General features: G+C 39.5%; 1 protein-coding gene across 1 annotated transcript; it reads left to right on the top strand.

The window, feature by feature from the left end:
• Positions 1 to 93: 93 nt before the first annotated feature.
• Sod2 (superoxide dismutase 2) lies at positions 94 to 7,987 on the top strand. Its single transcript, XM_076201743.1, has 5 exons — positions 94 to 237; positions 567 to 754; positions 1,160 to 1,273; positions 4,569 to 4,726; positions 7,600 to 7,987. The coding sequence occupies exons 1-5, from the start codon at positions 203 to 205 to the stop codon at positions 7,765 to 7,767; spliced, it is 663 nt and encodes a 220-aa protein (XP_076057858.1). The 5' UTR covers positions 94 to 202; the 3' UTR covers positions 7,768 to 7,987.
• Positions 7,988 to 17,561: the final 9,574 nt, after the last annotated feature.

Genomic DNA, 17,561 nt, shown 5'->3' with positions numbered 1-17,561 from the left:
TAATGTATTATCTTTACATCGTTATATAAGAATATTGAATACTTTATGTTTAAAAAACGCTCTTGAAACACGTCACATTTATTATTGGAACGTGCAAAGTGTCGAGCAACATCGTCTGCTGAGAATCCAGAGGTACGGTTCTTCGGAGAGAGTAGCGTCGTAGTTGGGAACATCTTTGTGAATGTGAACCTATCGAAGCATAATGTTGTCCAGCCGCACATTTACCCTATGCAATAGGTAACGTTATTTACCGATATGTTAAGCTTGAAGTTGCTTTTAATTTTTTATCAAACAATTTTGCTAATTATAAATATTAAGATCCTTGGGACTTTTACTTTTTTTTTTTTTGAGATTTGATAACATCATTAGATGAGAATACAATAAATTCTAAGCAGTGAGTCACATAGTTAAGTCCATTATTTTGAATGTAGCTTGTAGTTCATGGGATATAGTAAGGCAGGGGAACAGTCTCACAAAGTGAAGAAAACTACAACAAAGAGTTGCATCATTGTGGGACAAGTTTAGATGCTTCCGACACTGGAAAAGTTAATAACCAATAATTTCAGTGCACTTCGTAGTGTTGCATCTGTGACAAGGGCTAAGCACACTCTTCCTGACTTGCCATATGATTACAATGCGCTGGAGCCTGTTATTAGTGCAGAGATCATGCAGCTTCACCACAGCAAGCATCACCAGACCTATGTGAACAATCTCAATGTTGCTGAGGAGAAACTAGCAGAGGCTCAGCATAAAGGTATGATATTATAATGATCATGTGTATTTATTAGTGTTATAAATAAAATAACATGAAAATTCACGCTGCACTCACTGACACTGTATCCAATATTGCAATGAATTGGTAGCATTTTGGTTGTAATACCCTTTTAATTTAACCCATTCAATGCAATGTGTGACTCATATGACCATATATGTTCATTAAAACTGCTGCTGGGAAATTTTATTCAGCTGAAAGAAACCTCCTCCATGGCAAAAGTGTTAAAGATTATTTGGTAAACTATTTTGGGGATATTTTAACTTGTTCACTTCATTTTATGATTTTGGGTGTTTATTTTAGCTGCTGCCAGACAATTTTATCCAACTGGAAGAAAATCCCTGTTTTATTTAACCCATTGTCTAATATTTTTCTTGTCTATTTTAGGTGATGTCACTTCAATTATAAGTTTAGCACCAGCCATCAAATTTAATGGGGGAGGCCATGTGAATCACACTATATTTTGGCATAACCTTTCACCTGATGGAGGAGAACCTGATGGTAAGTTTGCAACCATTGTATTAAAGACCATGTAGTGTAACTCACTCTTCAGTCAAAAGTATTTATGTATATATTTATAATCCCTTCTCTACTAGTGGTAGGGAGGTATAGCGTAGCAGCTTGTTAAGTGGAATTGGGAAGGCTGTAGGAAGGATTAGGAGTGGGAATGGATGACGGGTCATCCCTGTGTATTTTGCTGCATTGTGTTTGACCTAGGGTAGTTTGTGGGTGCAGGGATGATCTGTCATTCATGAGGAGCTGAGATGGGAAGGGTGAAAGGGAATGAAATTGGTGGGCATAGATATGTGCCTATGACTTGGTTACCTTCCTAGTAAGGGGGAAAAAGCTCTCAGTATACAGATAGATGATAGGAGTTGGAACAGAGAAGACATATGGCAGGGTTAACAGAGATGTGTTATATATTTATCTAATTGTAGTATATAGGAAAGGAGCAACACTCATTGGGTCCTATCTACTATTCTCTAATTCTCTAATATACCTAGACTCAAATTCATGTACGGTTCCAACTTATTAATTGCCAGTTATTATATTTAGATTTGAACTCATGTATTGTTTGAGCTTGGGCTATATTACCTTCTAAGCTATTCAACATATATTAATATATGGAAAAGTGTATTTCTTCACATTCTTTCAACATGTCTCTCTTACTTTACTTCCATAACCTCTTAAAGCCCTCCCATCTTTAATCAGATATTTTCTATCACTGCTGTCTATCCCCATTAGTGACCTGAACACTGTAGTCATGTCACCTCTTTCTCTTCAGTCTTTCAAAGTTGGTAGACCCAGTACTTTTAGTCTTTCCTCATATGGTTTATCTGCCAGGCTGGGGACCAGTTTGGTTGCTGCTCTTTGTATTCTTTCAATCTTGCTTATATTCTTCACTCTATGTGGGGACCATACTGCTGATGAATATTCCAGTCTTGGACGTAATAGTGTTTCGATGAGTTTTTTCATCATCTCTTCATCTATATAATGGAACGCTACTTTAACACTTAACTCGGCAACTTTTTTTGGAGGAAACATTTCTTTTTAAGAAAAAAATTATTGCTCTTTTTATGGTATTTTTCATGCTGATTATAGAAATAACTTTTCTTCTTATTTATTACCAATATTTTACTTAGAATTTTATTTTGAAGATACCATTTACTGCTAAAACGAGATAACTCGTCTTCCCATTTTTATTTATTGCCTTTTTCCCAACTTAAGAATCAAAAGTGATAGGAAATTACACACTTTTTTTTATTTTTTTTATTTATACTTTACAATTAATATTCTAGGATTTCCAGTGAATGGGAAGCATGTTGATGGAGGAAGCATGTTTTGTTCCGACACATCATGTTAACACCAATGTTGTACATCCACCTCCTCTTCACTTGAGAGAGAATAGCCATCATCAGATGAACTTGCACTCTCATCTGATGTATCCAAGCTTCTAATTGAAGCGTCATATTCATTGTCATCTGAGCTTGACATCTGGGCATAATTTATAGAAAAAAAAATGAGTGTATGTGCTCAAAAGTGATGAGTCTGCTTCATTTGACTGATACCTTACCACTAACAAATGCATCCCAGGGCAGAAGAGACACAGTAATATTGGTACAAGCATTGAACCAGTTTGTTTCTTCATAGAATTTTCTCAACCCTAAATAATCTGCTCTCCTTAATTTGAGTTGCCCTTACCTATGTGATTTCATTCCTTGGACCTATTTCCTCATTCTCCAGCTGAAATTCAGTACTAACATGGTAATTTTTTCCTATTGGGCAAAGGTAGTTCAAGGAGCTGATGATGCCTGGCTCTTTGGTTAGTATCTGATCTAATCTTGTGGGAGTGTCGTCTCCTCTTACCCTGGTCATTTCCTGTACCCACTGGGTCATTGTGTTTTCCATTGTTATACTCAACAGGGAATTTCCCCAGGAATCTGTTTTGCTGCTTGCTTCCCAGTTGACCTCACCACAATTAAAATCTCCAATAAGGACTATGTTACTACTTTATTATATATTTCTCTTTTGGAAAAGAGCTGTATCCATCAATATTTCTTGATATTAACTTTCATCCCAAGGTCTTGTCATGGGGGAAACATATGTCACCATGAAGTCTCTTTTAATTTGCCCTTTAGTACTGATATTTAGGTGAATTGCTTCAGCCTTGCCTTCACTTAGATTTGCTTCTTACACCTTTGTCACTTCTCACCACAGACATTTCTCCACTCAGTTTATCTTAATTCTTCTCCAGGAGGTGTAAATGTTGTTCCCCAACTGTATATAAAAATTTTGGGGGAATTTAGTTCTACTAGACACAAAATATTCGGGGAATTTATCCTAAGTAGTCATCTCCAACCTAGTTGATAGTAAACCATCAACATTCACATATGCTATTCTAAGTTTCTATGATATGCCTACTGTATAATACTGATTTCTTGTTTTCTCAGAAACTATTTCCTCACCTGATTTACAATTCTAAAAAAAAACTCTTTTTCTTTAGTCCTATCATTTTTTGCTTTGGCTTCCTGAGCTTTCATGTCATTGTTCGTTCTTCTTTGTTAGCATCTTTCTTAATTGGGTTGTCTGTTGAGGGTTGTCAAATTTTTTTTTACTTCAGTAGTAAAGCTTGTGTGAAGAAAGGCAATGGAGAGTTAATGGTTTGAGGTGAAGAGGGGGCTATGCCAGGATTGTGTATGTCTCATGATGATTGTTTGTTGTATATATGGATAATGTGGTGAGGGAGGTAAATGTAAGGGTACTAGACAGAGGTCTGTAGCTAGTAAATCAGAGTTGGGGAAACTGAGCACCACACAATCCACATCACATATTTTCTTTGCTGCACACTTAAGGTTGTAAGTTCCTTGTTGAGATACCTTTACAGCTCCCTGTATCATATTTTCCTTCTTGTAACATGGTCAAATGACAAGTCTTATATTGAGAGTTTAATTCTACTCATTCTGAATACTGTGGGTAAAATTAAAATATTTTAAGGTGGATTAAAAATTGAAATAATGGGCAGAAGGAGAGACAAATGAAGAAAGACTTTCCTCCTCAAGAGTTTACAGTTCACTGATGTAACCTAAATGATGGGGTGGAAGGCAGGCACTGGACTTTGAAACTTATGATACCAAGCTCAACTCACTTATTGCTGCCAGAAAACATAGATGTAAAGTTTACACAAAAGTCCATGTCAACTTTTTTATTGTGCACATTTTTAAACATTTCATGTGTATTTTAAAAATTAGTTTCATTATGTTGATAAAAATATTTATATAATGTTTCTTTTGAACAGAGGCCCTGGCTGCTGCTATTAAGAAAGATTTTGGAAGCCTGGAGAACATGCAAGCTCAAGTGTCTGCAGCAACAATTGCTGTTCAAGGTTCAGGTTGGGGTTGGTTAGGTTACAACAAACAGAAGAAGACTCTGCAGGTTGCAACTTGTGCTAACCAGGTCAGTACATTTGTCTTATAATCAACATGATAATGTAATACAGTATAAAAGGATCATCAGACTTTGTAACAGATAATTTTATACTTTGGTCTTTTTTGGATTACTGTGCATATTTATTAGGCATTAGAGATGACTTTATATATGGCACTCTGTGTGGGACTAGTTTTCTTATGTATTTAGGTAACTATTTGTGTCAATCTTGTATTTACTTACCAGAAGTTATTAGCATCAACTATAATGCTTATGAAGTTATCTAAGAGGGGATAGAGAGAGGGGGTCGCTGATTAAATGAAATAGCCTTGCTGTGGATGTACTGTGTCTTGCTGCATTGCTTCTGACCCAGAGTAGTGAGAGAGATGCAGGAATGACCTGTCATCCCAGAGGAGCCAAGAAAAGAGGGATGGTGGATGGGAATGGAGTGTGGGGATGAAATGGGTGGGAGTGGATTTATGCCTTTGACTTTGGCTACCTCCCTTGTAAGGGGGAAAAAGCCCTTGGTATATAGTGGCAGCAGACTGTAGGTGAGTGTTAAGGGAAAGAGACCAGAGGAAGTGGATAGTTTTAGATACTTGGGTGCGGATGTGGCAGGAAAGGGAGGAGTGGAGGTAGAATGTAAACTTAGAGAATCAAGTAAATGCCTAGAGGGATTAAAAAGTGTAATGAGAAATAGACATTTGGGAATGGATGCTTAGAGGAGATTGTATGAAGGAGTGATTGTGCTGATAGTACTGTATGGGGCAGAAACATGGAACATAAGAGAGGAGGAGTTTGAATGTGATTGAGATGAGGTGCCTGAGAAGTATGATAGGGGTTACTAGGCTGGAAAGAGTGAGGAGGAAAACAGGGGTAGAAAGGGAGTTGGGAAATAAGGTTGATGAAAGAATATTAGGATGGTTTGGACACATGAAAAGAATGAGTGAAGAAAGATTAGTAAAAGAGGTGTGGAAAGCAGAGGTGGAAGGAGTGAACATGAAGGGGCGACCTAGGATGAGATGGATGGATGGGGTAAAAGGGGCATTGGGAAAGAGGAAGGATGGGAGAGGACAGAATATAGGGGTGAATGGAGAATGTTTGTGTATGGATGTTGCTGTGATGCATGGGGGATGTGGGGGGAGGGAGTATTATGAAAAAGAAATTGATGCAGCCCGAAGGGATTTCTCCCCGTCTTCTCCTTTTCTGCTTGAGGGGACAGGGGGGGGGGGGGTTTGCCAATTTAATGAAGTGGCCTTACTGTGAATGAGCTATGTCTTGTGACACTGCTTCTGACCCAGGGCAGTGGACAAGATGCAGGGATGACCTGTCTTCCAGGAGGTGCCAAGATAAGAGGGTGGAGGGGAGGGGAGTATGTAGGGGATGGAATGGGTGGGAGTGGTTTTATGCCTTTGTTTTTTGGCTACCTCCCTTTTAAGGAAGAAAAAGCCTTTGGGAGAGGGTGGTGGATAGAAGGGTGGTTGATAAAGATTTAATGGACTATAGTTTTATCCAGGAAAAGATTAAGAATAGTTGATTTCCATGTTCTTAGGGATCTAGGGGCATTAGAGAAATAGACATTTGGGAATGGACATTAAGAGGAGATTGTATGAAGGGGTGACTGTACCAACAGCACTGTATGGGGCAGAGATATGGAACATGAGAGAGGAAGGGTTTTAATGTGTTTAAGATGAAATGCCTGAGAAGTATGATAGGGGTTACAAGGTTGGACAGTTAAAAATGAGGAGGTGAAGATAGCAGGAGTGGAAAAAATGGGAGACAGGGTTGATGAAAGAGTTTTGTATGGATGATTTGGACACATGGAAAGAATGAGTGAAGAAAGATTAGTGAAAGAAGTGTAGAAGGCAGAGGTGGTTGGAGTGAACATGATGGGATGACAGAGGATGAGATGGCTGGGGTAAAAGGGGCATTGAACAAGAGGGATGTGTCTGTTGAGGAAGGAAGGGAGAAGGCAGAAGATAGGGGTGAGTGGAGAATGTGTATGGATGATACTGTGATGCATGGGATGGAGTGGGTGGGAGATAGGGGGTGTTAGGAAGTGGCTATGTGTGAATGATATTTTGACTCAGCCTGAAGGGATTTCTCCCCATCTTCAATGTTACTTCATGGGGAGACAGAGAGGGTGGTTGCTGATCAAAAGAAGCAGCCTTGCTGTGGATGTGCTGTGTCTTGTTACATTGCTTCTGACCCAGGGTGATGGGTGAGATGCAGGGATGACCTATCATCCAGTAGGAGCCAAGATGAGAGGGAGGGAGGGGTGTGGAATGGGTGGGAGTGGAATTATGCCTTTTGACTTTGGCCACCTCCCTTGTAAGGGGGAAAGGGCTCTTGGTATATGTATGTACCTGTATATATATTCTTTGGGGAGAGAGTGGGGGAATATAAGATATTTTTTTGGTGGAAGGTAATTTGAGAATGGAGGATAGATGGAGAAAGAGCAAGGAAGGGAGAAGGCAGCAGATAGTGGTGAGTGGAGAATGGCTGTGTATAGGTGGTATTGTGATGTAATGATAGGAGGGGGCGAGGGATGGGAGGAATGGGGAGTGGTTAAGGGTGAATGAAATTTTGTTGTAGTTGAAAGGACTTCTCCCCTTGTACCATATGGGGGAAGGGGGGAAGTGGAGAAAGGGTTGTTGTTATTAATTGAAATGGCCTTGCTGTGGATGTACTGTGTCTTGCTAATTTCTTCTGACCCAGGGCAATGGACGAATACAGGAATGATCCATCCTACATGAGGAGCTAAGATGAGAGGGAGGGAAGGGTGGTGAATGGGAGTGAAATGGTTGAGTGGTACTTACCTTTTGACTAAGCTACCTCCATTATAAGGGGGGAAAAGCCCTTGGTGTATGGATGGAATTTTTAAGTTATATTCTTTTTAACAGGACCCTCTGGAAGCAACCACGGGCTTAGTTCCACTATTTGGCATTGATGTATGGGAACATGCTTATTATCTTCAGTACAAGAATGTTCGCCCTGACTATGTAAATGCCATCTGGAAGGTCGCCAACTGGAAAGACATTTCTGCCCGATTTGCTGCTGCTCAGTCATAGATATGTTAATTTTTGTTTTGAATTTGAATTGGCCACATGTCTCCTGCTAGAGAGCTTGTGCAATACATTGATTGATTGGCATTTTAGTGGACTGAACTCTAAAGGAAGAATTAATATGCCTTAAAACCTATGTGATAAGTGGCATTACACTGAGTTTATATTTTGTATAGTTGTGGCTAAATGTATATATATGGGTACTAGAAATAAACTGTTAAGAAGATTCTTCTATCTCTATACCAGTATGATACCAGGTAACATTGTCAATTCTTCACAACTGAGGAGTGCCATGGAGATGATAGAATAAAAGTATCACCCAGTATAGGAGTTAAGTGATCTATAACCCTGTTGGTATAAAGGGGCACCACAGGGATGAGGGTTGTGGGTCTCATGTGAGAGAGAACCAGGAGAATGGATTTGGTATGGCTACAGAGATGATTGAAATAGCTAAATAGCCAAGAAATTTGACAGAATAAAAAAAAAATGTCATCTGGTATGGAAAAGTATTATTTCATTACAGAAAACCAGTGGTTCTATCCTTTAGGACAATGTTGCACCAGTGAGGAGATATAAGGAATGGTGAGTGAGTAGAGTAGGAGGCAAGCCAGTGGTTGTTTGCAAATGACACTGCAATTGAATCTGGGCTGAAGGATAGACAATTTGTGGCAAAGTTTGGGAGAGTGAGAAAAGAAAGCTGAAAGTAAATGTGGGCAAAAGGTGATGGAAATGTACAAGGAGGGATGATTGTGGGTTTAAGGTGAATTTCAAGGGCGAGGGATTGGAGGAAGTGGAGAACTTTTACATATTTGGGGTCTCATGAAGCAAGGAATTTAGGAGCAAGGTGAATTATAGAGTCTGAGAGGAATGAAGAGTTATAAGAAATAGGTATCTGGGGATGGAAAAACAAAGAAAAGGTACGAGTACTTAAAGCCACTATACTTTCTCCTTGAAAAATACCAGTACTATTCAAGTTTTGGTTTTATCCTTCACTACTACTCTCCATTTTCTTAGGAAAGAAAATGGAGAAAAGTGGGAGGTGAGCCAGCTGTTGTTTGTGGACGACACTATGCTTGTAACAGGATCAGAGTTTGGGAGAGTGTATGAAAGAAGGAAGTTGAAGATAAATGTGGGTAAAAGTAAGGTGATGAGATGTACATGTAGTGAAAGTGGCAACAGACTGGAAGTGAGCATTAAGGGAGAGAGACTGGAGGAAGTGGATATTTTTAGATACTTGGGTGTGAATGTGACAGGAAAGGGAGGAGTGGAGGTGGAGATAGAATGTAGATTGAGAGAAGTAAGTAAATGCCTTGGTGGATTAAAAAGTGTAATGAGAAATAGGCATTTGTGAATGGATGCTAAGAGGAGATTGTATGAAGGAGTGATTGTGCCGACAACACTGTATGGGGCAGAAACATGGAACATAAGAGAGAAGGAGTTTGAGATGAGGTGTCTGAGAAGTATGATAGGGGTTACTAGGCTGGATAAGAGTGAGAAATGAGGAGGAGAATGGGGGTGGTAAGGGAGTTAGGAGATAGGGTGGATGAAAGAGTATTGGGATGGTTTGGACACATGGAAATGAGTGAAGAAAGACTAGTAAAAGAGGTATGGAAGGCAGATGTGGAGGGAGTGAACATGAGGGGGTGACTTACGATGAGATGGATGGATGGGGGTAAAAGGAGCTTTGGGGAAGAGGGGAATGTCTGTTGAAGAAGGACAGGGGAGGACAGAAGATAGGGGTGAATGGAAAATGGTTGAATATGGATGGTGTTGTGATGCATGAGGTGGAATGGGTGGGGAAGTATGTGTGAGAAAATTTTTGATGCAGCCTGAAGGGATTTCTCCCCGTCTTCTCATTTTCTGCATGGGAGGATGGAGAGGGGGGTCACCGGTTTAATGAAGCAGCCTTGCTGTGTCTTGCAGCACTACTACTGACCCAGGGCAGTGGACAAGATACAGGGATGACCCATCATCCAGGAGGTGCCAAGACAAGAGGGAGGGTAGAGGGTGGAGGGGAGTGGAGTGTATTAGGGATGGAATGGGTGGAAATGGTTTTTATGCCTTTGATTTTTGGCTATCTCCCTTGTAAGGGGGAAAAAGCCTTTGGTATATGTATTTACTATTCTCAGGTGCTTCCTTTGTTCTTGCACTTGCTCACCTTTAGTACTTCTCAGCTACATTCCCTTTATTTCTCCCCATTCTCAATTTCCTTTCTACCAGATAATGATCTCATACTTACAAGTATGTATGGTAATACCTGTGTAAACAGCATTCTTTTACATTATTCCTTTCTTTTGTGAGCACTTTCTCTTTGCAAAAAAAAAAAAAAAAAAAATTGCTACTGTTATGAATATATATTGCAATACAGTATCTTGTTACATAATACAGGGATCTGAGTTTGGTGATATAATAAAGGATGAATGGAATATAAGGAAAGTCAAGATGCCAATGATACTTTTTAATGGTTGAAAATGTGGTTATAGAGTACAAGCTTAAATAGCTGCACAGTTGTTACATCACTGTCTTGCATGGCTACCTTCCTCTTTGGTCTAGCTTGTGCTGCATTTGGATGACTGGATGCACTTCCTCTCTTTGCAGACATCAGTGCTACTAATACTTGGCATATTTGATTTATAGCAAATGCTTAACGCAAAGTATACACAGGTAAAACAATTTGACATATATTACTCTAACTTCAGTCATAGAAAATGTAAAGATTTATTTCCTTTGAAAGAAAATAACAGAGTCTACAGTTTGCCTTTGTTGCAAAAGTTTAAGACCCAGTAGTCTTTTAAAGGCTGTTTTGTCATATTCACCTACCTCTTGAGTTCACACTTGATTTGTGAAGAGATTCAAATGTGCATCAAATAATTTTCATTCTTGGTAATCATATCAATATAGAGGGCCACATACAGTGAAGCATACATTATTTTCTATCTTCATCCCCATTGACTAACAAACCATGTAATATCAACATTCTACCTTTCACCTATTGGGATATTTCATTGCCATATAAAAATTTGTTGAAATATAAAATAGCTTTACTATTATGCATATCCATTTTATTTTAAATTCTAAATGGTTCTTATAAACGAAAGTTTTAAAGAGTGGATAAATTGTTTTCAAACATGCCATCATTCAAATCCAACTTAATTGTAATTTCATTAGTAGTAGTCCACTTGCAAACACACATTTATACACCAAAGCAAGACCAGCAAAGATAAATTTGCATTTTTCCATTAACTTTTTATAATAAGTATGGTTCAGCACTTAGGAACTAGTGTTATTTTTAGAATATGTGAAAGATCACACTTGAATTCACAGACCTGGATAGAAGTGGTAATATAATAGACTTTGTTATGTTTCTGTAACCACTCAGCATCACAAGTTGTATATGGTGGTCAAGAAAACACCAAGCTGCAGTTATTGATCAGCATGTGCTCTGAAGAAACAGTTTTGGAATCTTTTCATTGATGAATTTTACAATTCGGAAATTTTTCTACAAAACAATAATCTGTGGGTCACAAAATGCATAGCACCATAACAAAAATGACTAGTTTCAAAGGCTTAAAAACCAGAAATTGAAATCTAATACATACAGATTTCTTTGACAATGACTGTCCTCTAATACAGTGGTGAGAAAAATATGACAAAAACTAAATAACATTTACCATAAATTCTTTTCTTGACTTCAAATCTGCATGATCAATCCTTCCCTTGTTAAGTTTCAAATTACTGTACTTGTATGAAAATAATTAAAGACATAATGAATGTTATCTACACAAAATAATGCTTGATAACCACATAATACACATTTCAAAGGATGGGTACTGAGTAAATGCTGGTCTTTAACAGTGTAGCTGCTTATCAGTATGAAGTATACAGTCCCCCAAGTCATTAAATGCTACCACAGACTATATGTGTATACACGCAGAGAAAGGGTGGAGGGGTGGGGCAAACATTGGATATAACCAGTTCCTTGCTGTTTGTCCATGATGCACAAAAGCCTGATAGGTATAGCCTTTCCACCAACTATACTAATATCAGCAACTCATGTTCATTTTGTAACTGGTGTAAAAATAAATGTTTAAGAATGAGGTGCTTGTATAAATCTACTGGTCTACAAGAGTCTGATGTGCTTTGAAAAATCTTGCAGAACCTTGAGATGCATCTCCCATGAAAGTGAATAATTTATCTTTCTCTTAGCTGTTTCAAACTACTCTCATGTATAGGCATGAACCTGGCAGACCAAAAGATGGGATGCACTAGTGGAAGAATGAAACGGTTTTCAAATTTATGCAAGTATCACATTATTCTTGAACTCGCACAAGTATTGGCTGACATCCAGTTGCATTTACATGCAATCATACCAAGATCAAAGTATTACATATTTGCTGACAACAAAGTGCACCAAAGTATAAATAATTCATTTGTTCATTTATCATACAAAAGTCATAATTAAGTACAGACATATCTGAAAAAAGAAAACCCAACTGTGAACAGAGAGTCTCACAAAAGATTAATTTGTCCTGTAAAGAAAAAGCCCAAAGGTATTGCATTTAACTCTTTCAACATGTTATACATCATAAATTTTCTTCTGACTTATGCCAAGCAATTCTATGCAGCAGAGGCAGACTTCATAATGAAATTATTCTCATGACAACCCTCTTCTCAGCAGTATAACAAAATCTGTCAGAACAAAATCTCTATATTACCATATTAAATGGGTTATAATTTTGCCCCTGTGGCTACTTAACTAAAATCTCAAGAGTAGCATTGCATTCTACCAAATCTTTCATGTATAACTGTCACTCCAAAGCCTGTCACTCCTGAAATTAATTATGCATATATAACTTCCATTGTAGTTTGTAATAAAATTTCATTTATAAAAAATTACCCATTTTATTGTCCACCAACTGTTGTATAGAAAAATATATCAAATGCTCAGTAACTTAAGTTATATTCATATAGATAAATTCAGGAGAGGTGACAGGAATTTTAGTGGTGACTACTGTACATGAAGGCAAGTTTAAAAAAGGAGCGAAATTCAGTTTTCCAAGCATACAATTTATATATTTTGTTGTTTTAACTTCTAGCACTGATTCCATGTATTCTATTGGAAAGACCTTCCCACTTACACTCTATGAAAGACAACATGGAAAACATAGCCTTGACCAGGGTGTACCTTGAAGGTCTAAATAAACTGCAACTCAATCCAATAAATAAACATTTACTACTTCTTTTTGGAGGGGCTGAAAAGTAGAAGTGACTGAAAACTGAGAAGAAGTAGGTTGGTGGTACTTGCACCAGTAAAATTATTGATAAGACCAAATATACCAGGATTGAAAAAAAGAAATGTACACATCTATATATCTTAAATTGGAATGGGTGGGAGTGGGTTTGTGCCTTTTGACTTTGCTACCTCCCTTATAAGGGGGGAGAGCTCTTAGTATATAGACAGACGTGTATGTGTAGAAGCCCGATTTAACGGATATCAATTTAGCGGAAGCTCAAATTAGCGAACTGCAAATAGCAATAACGAAAATGCTCAACTTAGCAGAAATGGTCCGCTAAGTTGACCATTTTCCGCTAGCTGGCCAGACGGGCGTCTACGGAAATAGCTAAATTTAGCGAGAATGGTCCGCTAAGTTGAGCATTTTCAGTCAACTGGCCACATGTGTGTCTCAGAGTCCAATGTTACCAAATTGTGGTGGTGGAGTCAAGGAAAAATTTATAATTTAGTATTTTGGAGGTATATACATATATATATATATATACGTACTATAATATATATACAATAAAATATAATTCCGTATATGTATAAAGTATAATTGTAGCAGAAATATATTCAAGTAGAAATAGACGGTATAATAGGAAAACAAAATAATGAAACAGTAAGTTGATGGGAAAATTCAAAATCAGTACGCGAGAGTAATCACCACGAAAAACACTTCTATAACGAACTACGTTTTCTGCAACAACACAACAATAACACCATCCAGACTACTATAGTATATGAGAAAATGACCGAGAGGATTTAGCAAAAAAAAGCTCAATATAGCAGAAAATTCCGCTACGTAGGGAGTCAAATACCGAACCAGAGTTAGCAGTAATAAGCTCAAGGTAGCGGAAAATTCCACTAACTAGGGGGTCGAAAACGACCTTCAATTTAGCGGAAAATTCACTTTAGCAGACTGGACCTTGGCTGAATTAGTTCGTTAAATCGGGCTTCTACTGTATATATATATATACATATATATATATATATATATATATATTAAAGTTTGCAGCAGCTTCTGCGTTCACGAGTTTTTTGCTGACATTCTCGACTTTTCTTATGCTGGCGCACTATGTCGTGCTAAGTTCTTTAATTACCTGGCCAAATAGCATTGGTGGTATAGGTAAAGGCATAGGAATTATCTTCTAAATTTTTATGCAGAGCTTTTGCCTAACAGTTAGGCATCTTCAGTGCTAGTGAGTACAGTGTGTGGGAAATGATTATAAATACACAATACACAGATCACAAACACTTCAGTGCTGATCCGGTTGACCAATCAGGAAGCAGGACGCGAAGCGTCGCCCCCGGGCCTAGTGGCTGTGAGCCATAAGCTGACCTCGATGTCTTTTGATGTGGGGATAGTGAATGGGTCCGGAGTCTGTTTGTTCATGGTAGGGTTTTTATCTTTTATGTATAAGGCTTCTAGGATATGAAGGCGTGTGTGGTTTGTTTCTGTCTGTAAAATAGTGATGCCCTCCTCCAAATTCTTTCTTGTCAGTGGGGTCTGATGTACGTCTTCGCGGTGTTGCTTGATAGCACCATTGGAGAGGTGAAAGGTGAGGCGCCTCGTGAGCTTCGTTGTAGTCATCCCTATGTATGTTTCACTGAGGGCTTCACAGTTCCCTTTTCTGCAGGAGTATTCACACACGAGATGGCTACGCTGAAGTTCCGGTGTCCTCTGGCATGGGGTTGTTCTTAATAAGGAGTTGGGATGTCTTCATGTTTTTATAGAAAATAACCAGATCTATTTTGTCTTTGTCGTTGGTGGTTTTCACATCTTTGTAGATGATTTTTCTAAGGGCTTCCTCGTCGGCTCTATAGTGGGTGGACATGGTGTTTTTGTAGAAAATTTTGATCCTGGCTTCTCTGCTGGGGTTGAATACCATCTGTCAAGGTGCTTGTTGATGGCGATTTGCACCTCTCTATTAGAGAAGCCATTGTTTACCAGGACCTGCGTCGCTCTTTCGAGCTCTGCGTGTGTTCGGGCCCAATCGCTACAGTGCGTCAGGGCCCTTCTGACATAGGCATCGATTGTGGACCTCCGGTAGCGTTGAGGGCATCCACTGTTACCATTGAGGCAGAGTCCTAGGTTGGTGGGCTTGGTATATACTCCGGTCCTAAAACCTTGAGAACTGGCTTCAACCTTTACATCTAGGAAAGGGAGCTGCTTACTGATGCTGTTCTCTGAAGTGAAGTTTAGGCTGGAGACGCGCTGTAGGTTGCTCCTCAGGTCTTCAAGCTCCCTACGGTCCCTCACGAGGACGAAAATATCGTCTACATAACGAACGTATATGGGAGGCTTTCTGGTAGTACTGAAGACCTCTCTCTCCACCATCCCCATGAAAAAATTGGCGAAGAGGACTCCAAAGGGCGAGCCCATAGCCACACCATCCCCTTTGGCATCGACGCCTCAAAGGTGTCGATGCCAAAGGGGATATCGCATCCCTCGATGCAGTCTCTCTTCAACCACGTCCCCGTGGATAGGACCATAGATTACATCCTACAGGTAGTCTACCCTGAGGATGGCCCTGCAAAGCTGAAGATCCCCAAAAATCTCCTACGCCAACTGCTGGAGATTTGTACCAAGGAAGCCCCTTTCTATGGTCCCAATAAACAACTCTACAGACAAGTTGATGGTGTGGCTATGGGCTCGCCCCTTGAAGTCCTCTTCGCCAATTTTTTCATGGGGATGGTGGAGAGAGAGGTCTTCAGTACTACCAGAAAGCCTCCCATATACGTTCGTTACGTAGATGATATTTTCGTCCTCATGAGGGACCGTAGGGAGCTTGAAGACCTGAGGAGCAACCTACAGCACGTCTCCAGCCTAAACTTCACTTCAGAGAACAGCATCAGTAAGCAGCTCCCTTTCCTAGATGTAAAGGTTGAAGCCAGTTCTTAAGGTTTTAGGACCAGAGTATATACTAAGCCCACCAACCTAGGACTCTGCCTCAACGGTAACAGTGAATGCCCTCAACGCTACTGGAGGTCCACAATCGATGCCTATGTCAGAAGGGCCCTGACGCACTGTAGCGATTGGGCCCGAACACACGCAGAGCTCGACAGAGCGACGCAGGTCCTGGTAAACAATGGCTTCTCTAATAGAGAGGTGCAAATCGCCATCAACAAGCACCTTGACAGATGGTATTCAACCCCAGCAGAAAAGCCAGTAGGAGAAGCCAGGATCAAAATTTTCTACAAAAACACCATGTCCACCCATTATAGAGCCGACGAGGGAGCCCTTAGAAAAATCATCTACAAAGACGTGAAACCCACCAACGACAAAGACAAAATAGATCTGGTTATTTTCTATAAAAACATGAAGACATCCCAACTCCTTATTAAGAACAACCCCTGCCAGAGGACACCGGAACTTCAGCATAGCCATCTCATGTATGAATACTCCTGCAGAAAAGGGAACTGTGAAGCCCTCAGTGAAACATATATAGGGATGACTACAACGAAGCTCACGAGGCGCCTCACCTTTCACCTCTTCAATGGCGCTATCAAGCGACACCGCCAAGACTTACATCAGACCCTACTGACAAGAAAGAATTTGGAGGAGGGCATCACTATTTTACAGACAGAAACAAACCACACACGCCTTCATATCCTAGAAGCCTTATACATAAAAGATAAAAACCCTACCATGAACAAACAGACTCTGGACCCATTCACTATCCCCACATCAAAAGACATCGAGGTCAGCTTACGGCTCACAGCCGCTAGGCCCAGGGGCGGCGCTTCGCGTCCTGCTTCCTGATTGGTCAACCGGATCAGCACTGAAGTGTTTGTGATCTGTGTATTGTGTATTTATAATCATTTCCCACACACTGTACTCATTAGCACTGAAGATGCCTAACTGTTAGGCAAAAGCTCTGCATAAAAATTTAGAAGATAATTCCTATGCCTTTACCTATACCACCAATGCTATTTGGCCAGGTAATTAAAGAACTTAGCACGACATAGTGCGCCAGCATAAGAAAAGTCGAGAATGTCAGCAAAAAACTCGTGAACGCAGAAGCTGCTTCAAACTTTAATGACATTTGCCTAAAAGAGGATCTGCTGCCCAACTATAGCAATATATATATATATATATACATAATTTTCTTTGTGATAGAGGAAATCTCTATTCATAAAGAAATGGTGTTACTCTATTATACTGCAATTGTCCATCCATTATGCTGTCCTCCCACTCTTAATACTGTCCTGTATCACTTCTCTGAATATACATTTCCTTTTTCGCTGAACTCTGTGGTAGGGGAGAAAGAATACTATCACTGAGTGTTCCTACTTGAGTTGTAAAAGGTAACAAAAATGGGACAGGGATAGGACTAGGCATCCTACTCTGTAGTCCCAAAGGGAACATTCCTAAAAAAAGCAAGGGCATATGGGGGTCTGGGAGTTTTCCAACCAGAACCATAATGTCTGGGTGTTTTAATGTGCATGGATGTGGTACAGATGAGAGTAAATGGGAAGAGATAGGCAATATGTTTGTGAGAAGAAAGATGGATGTGTTGGCATT

This window comes from Oratosquilla oratoria, chromosome 18 (assembly GCF_046742065.1).
Source record: "Oratosquilla oratoria isolate Oo_2021 chromosome 18, ASM4674206v1, whole genome shotgun sequence".
NCBI classification, from domain to species: Eukaryota; Metazoa; Arthropoda; class Malacostraca; order Stomatopoda; family Squillidae; genus Oratosquilla; species Oratosquilla oratoria.
The sequence above is the reverse complement of the archived record's forward strand: the minus strand, read 5'-3'. Positions and strand labels throughout refer to the sequence as shown.

Excerpts from the sequence above, each read along its gene's own strand:
- Sod2 (XM_076201743.1), top strand. The coding sequence starts at position 203 with ATGTTGTCCAGCCGCACATTTACCCTATGCAATAG. Across the intron at positions 1,274-4,568 it reads TGATGGAGGAGAACCTGATG|AGGCCCTGGCTGCTGCTATT; the intron begins GTAAGTTTGCAA and ends TCTTTTGAACAG. Across the intron at positions 4,727-7,599 it reads TTGCAACTTGTGCTAACCAG|GACCCTCTGGAAGCAACCAC; the intron begins GTCAGTACATTT and ends TCTTTTTAACAG.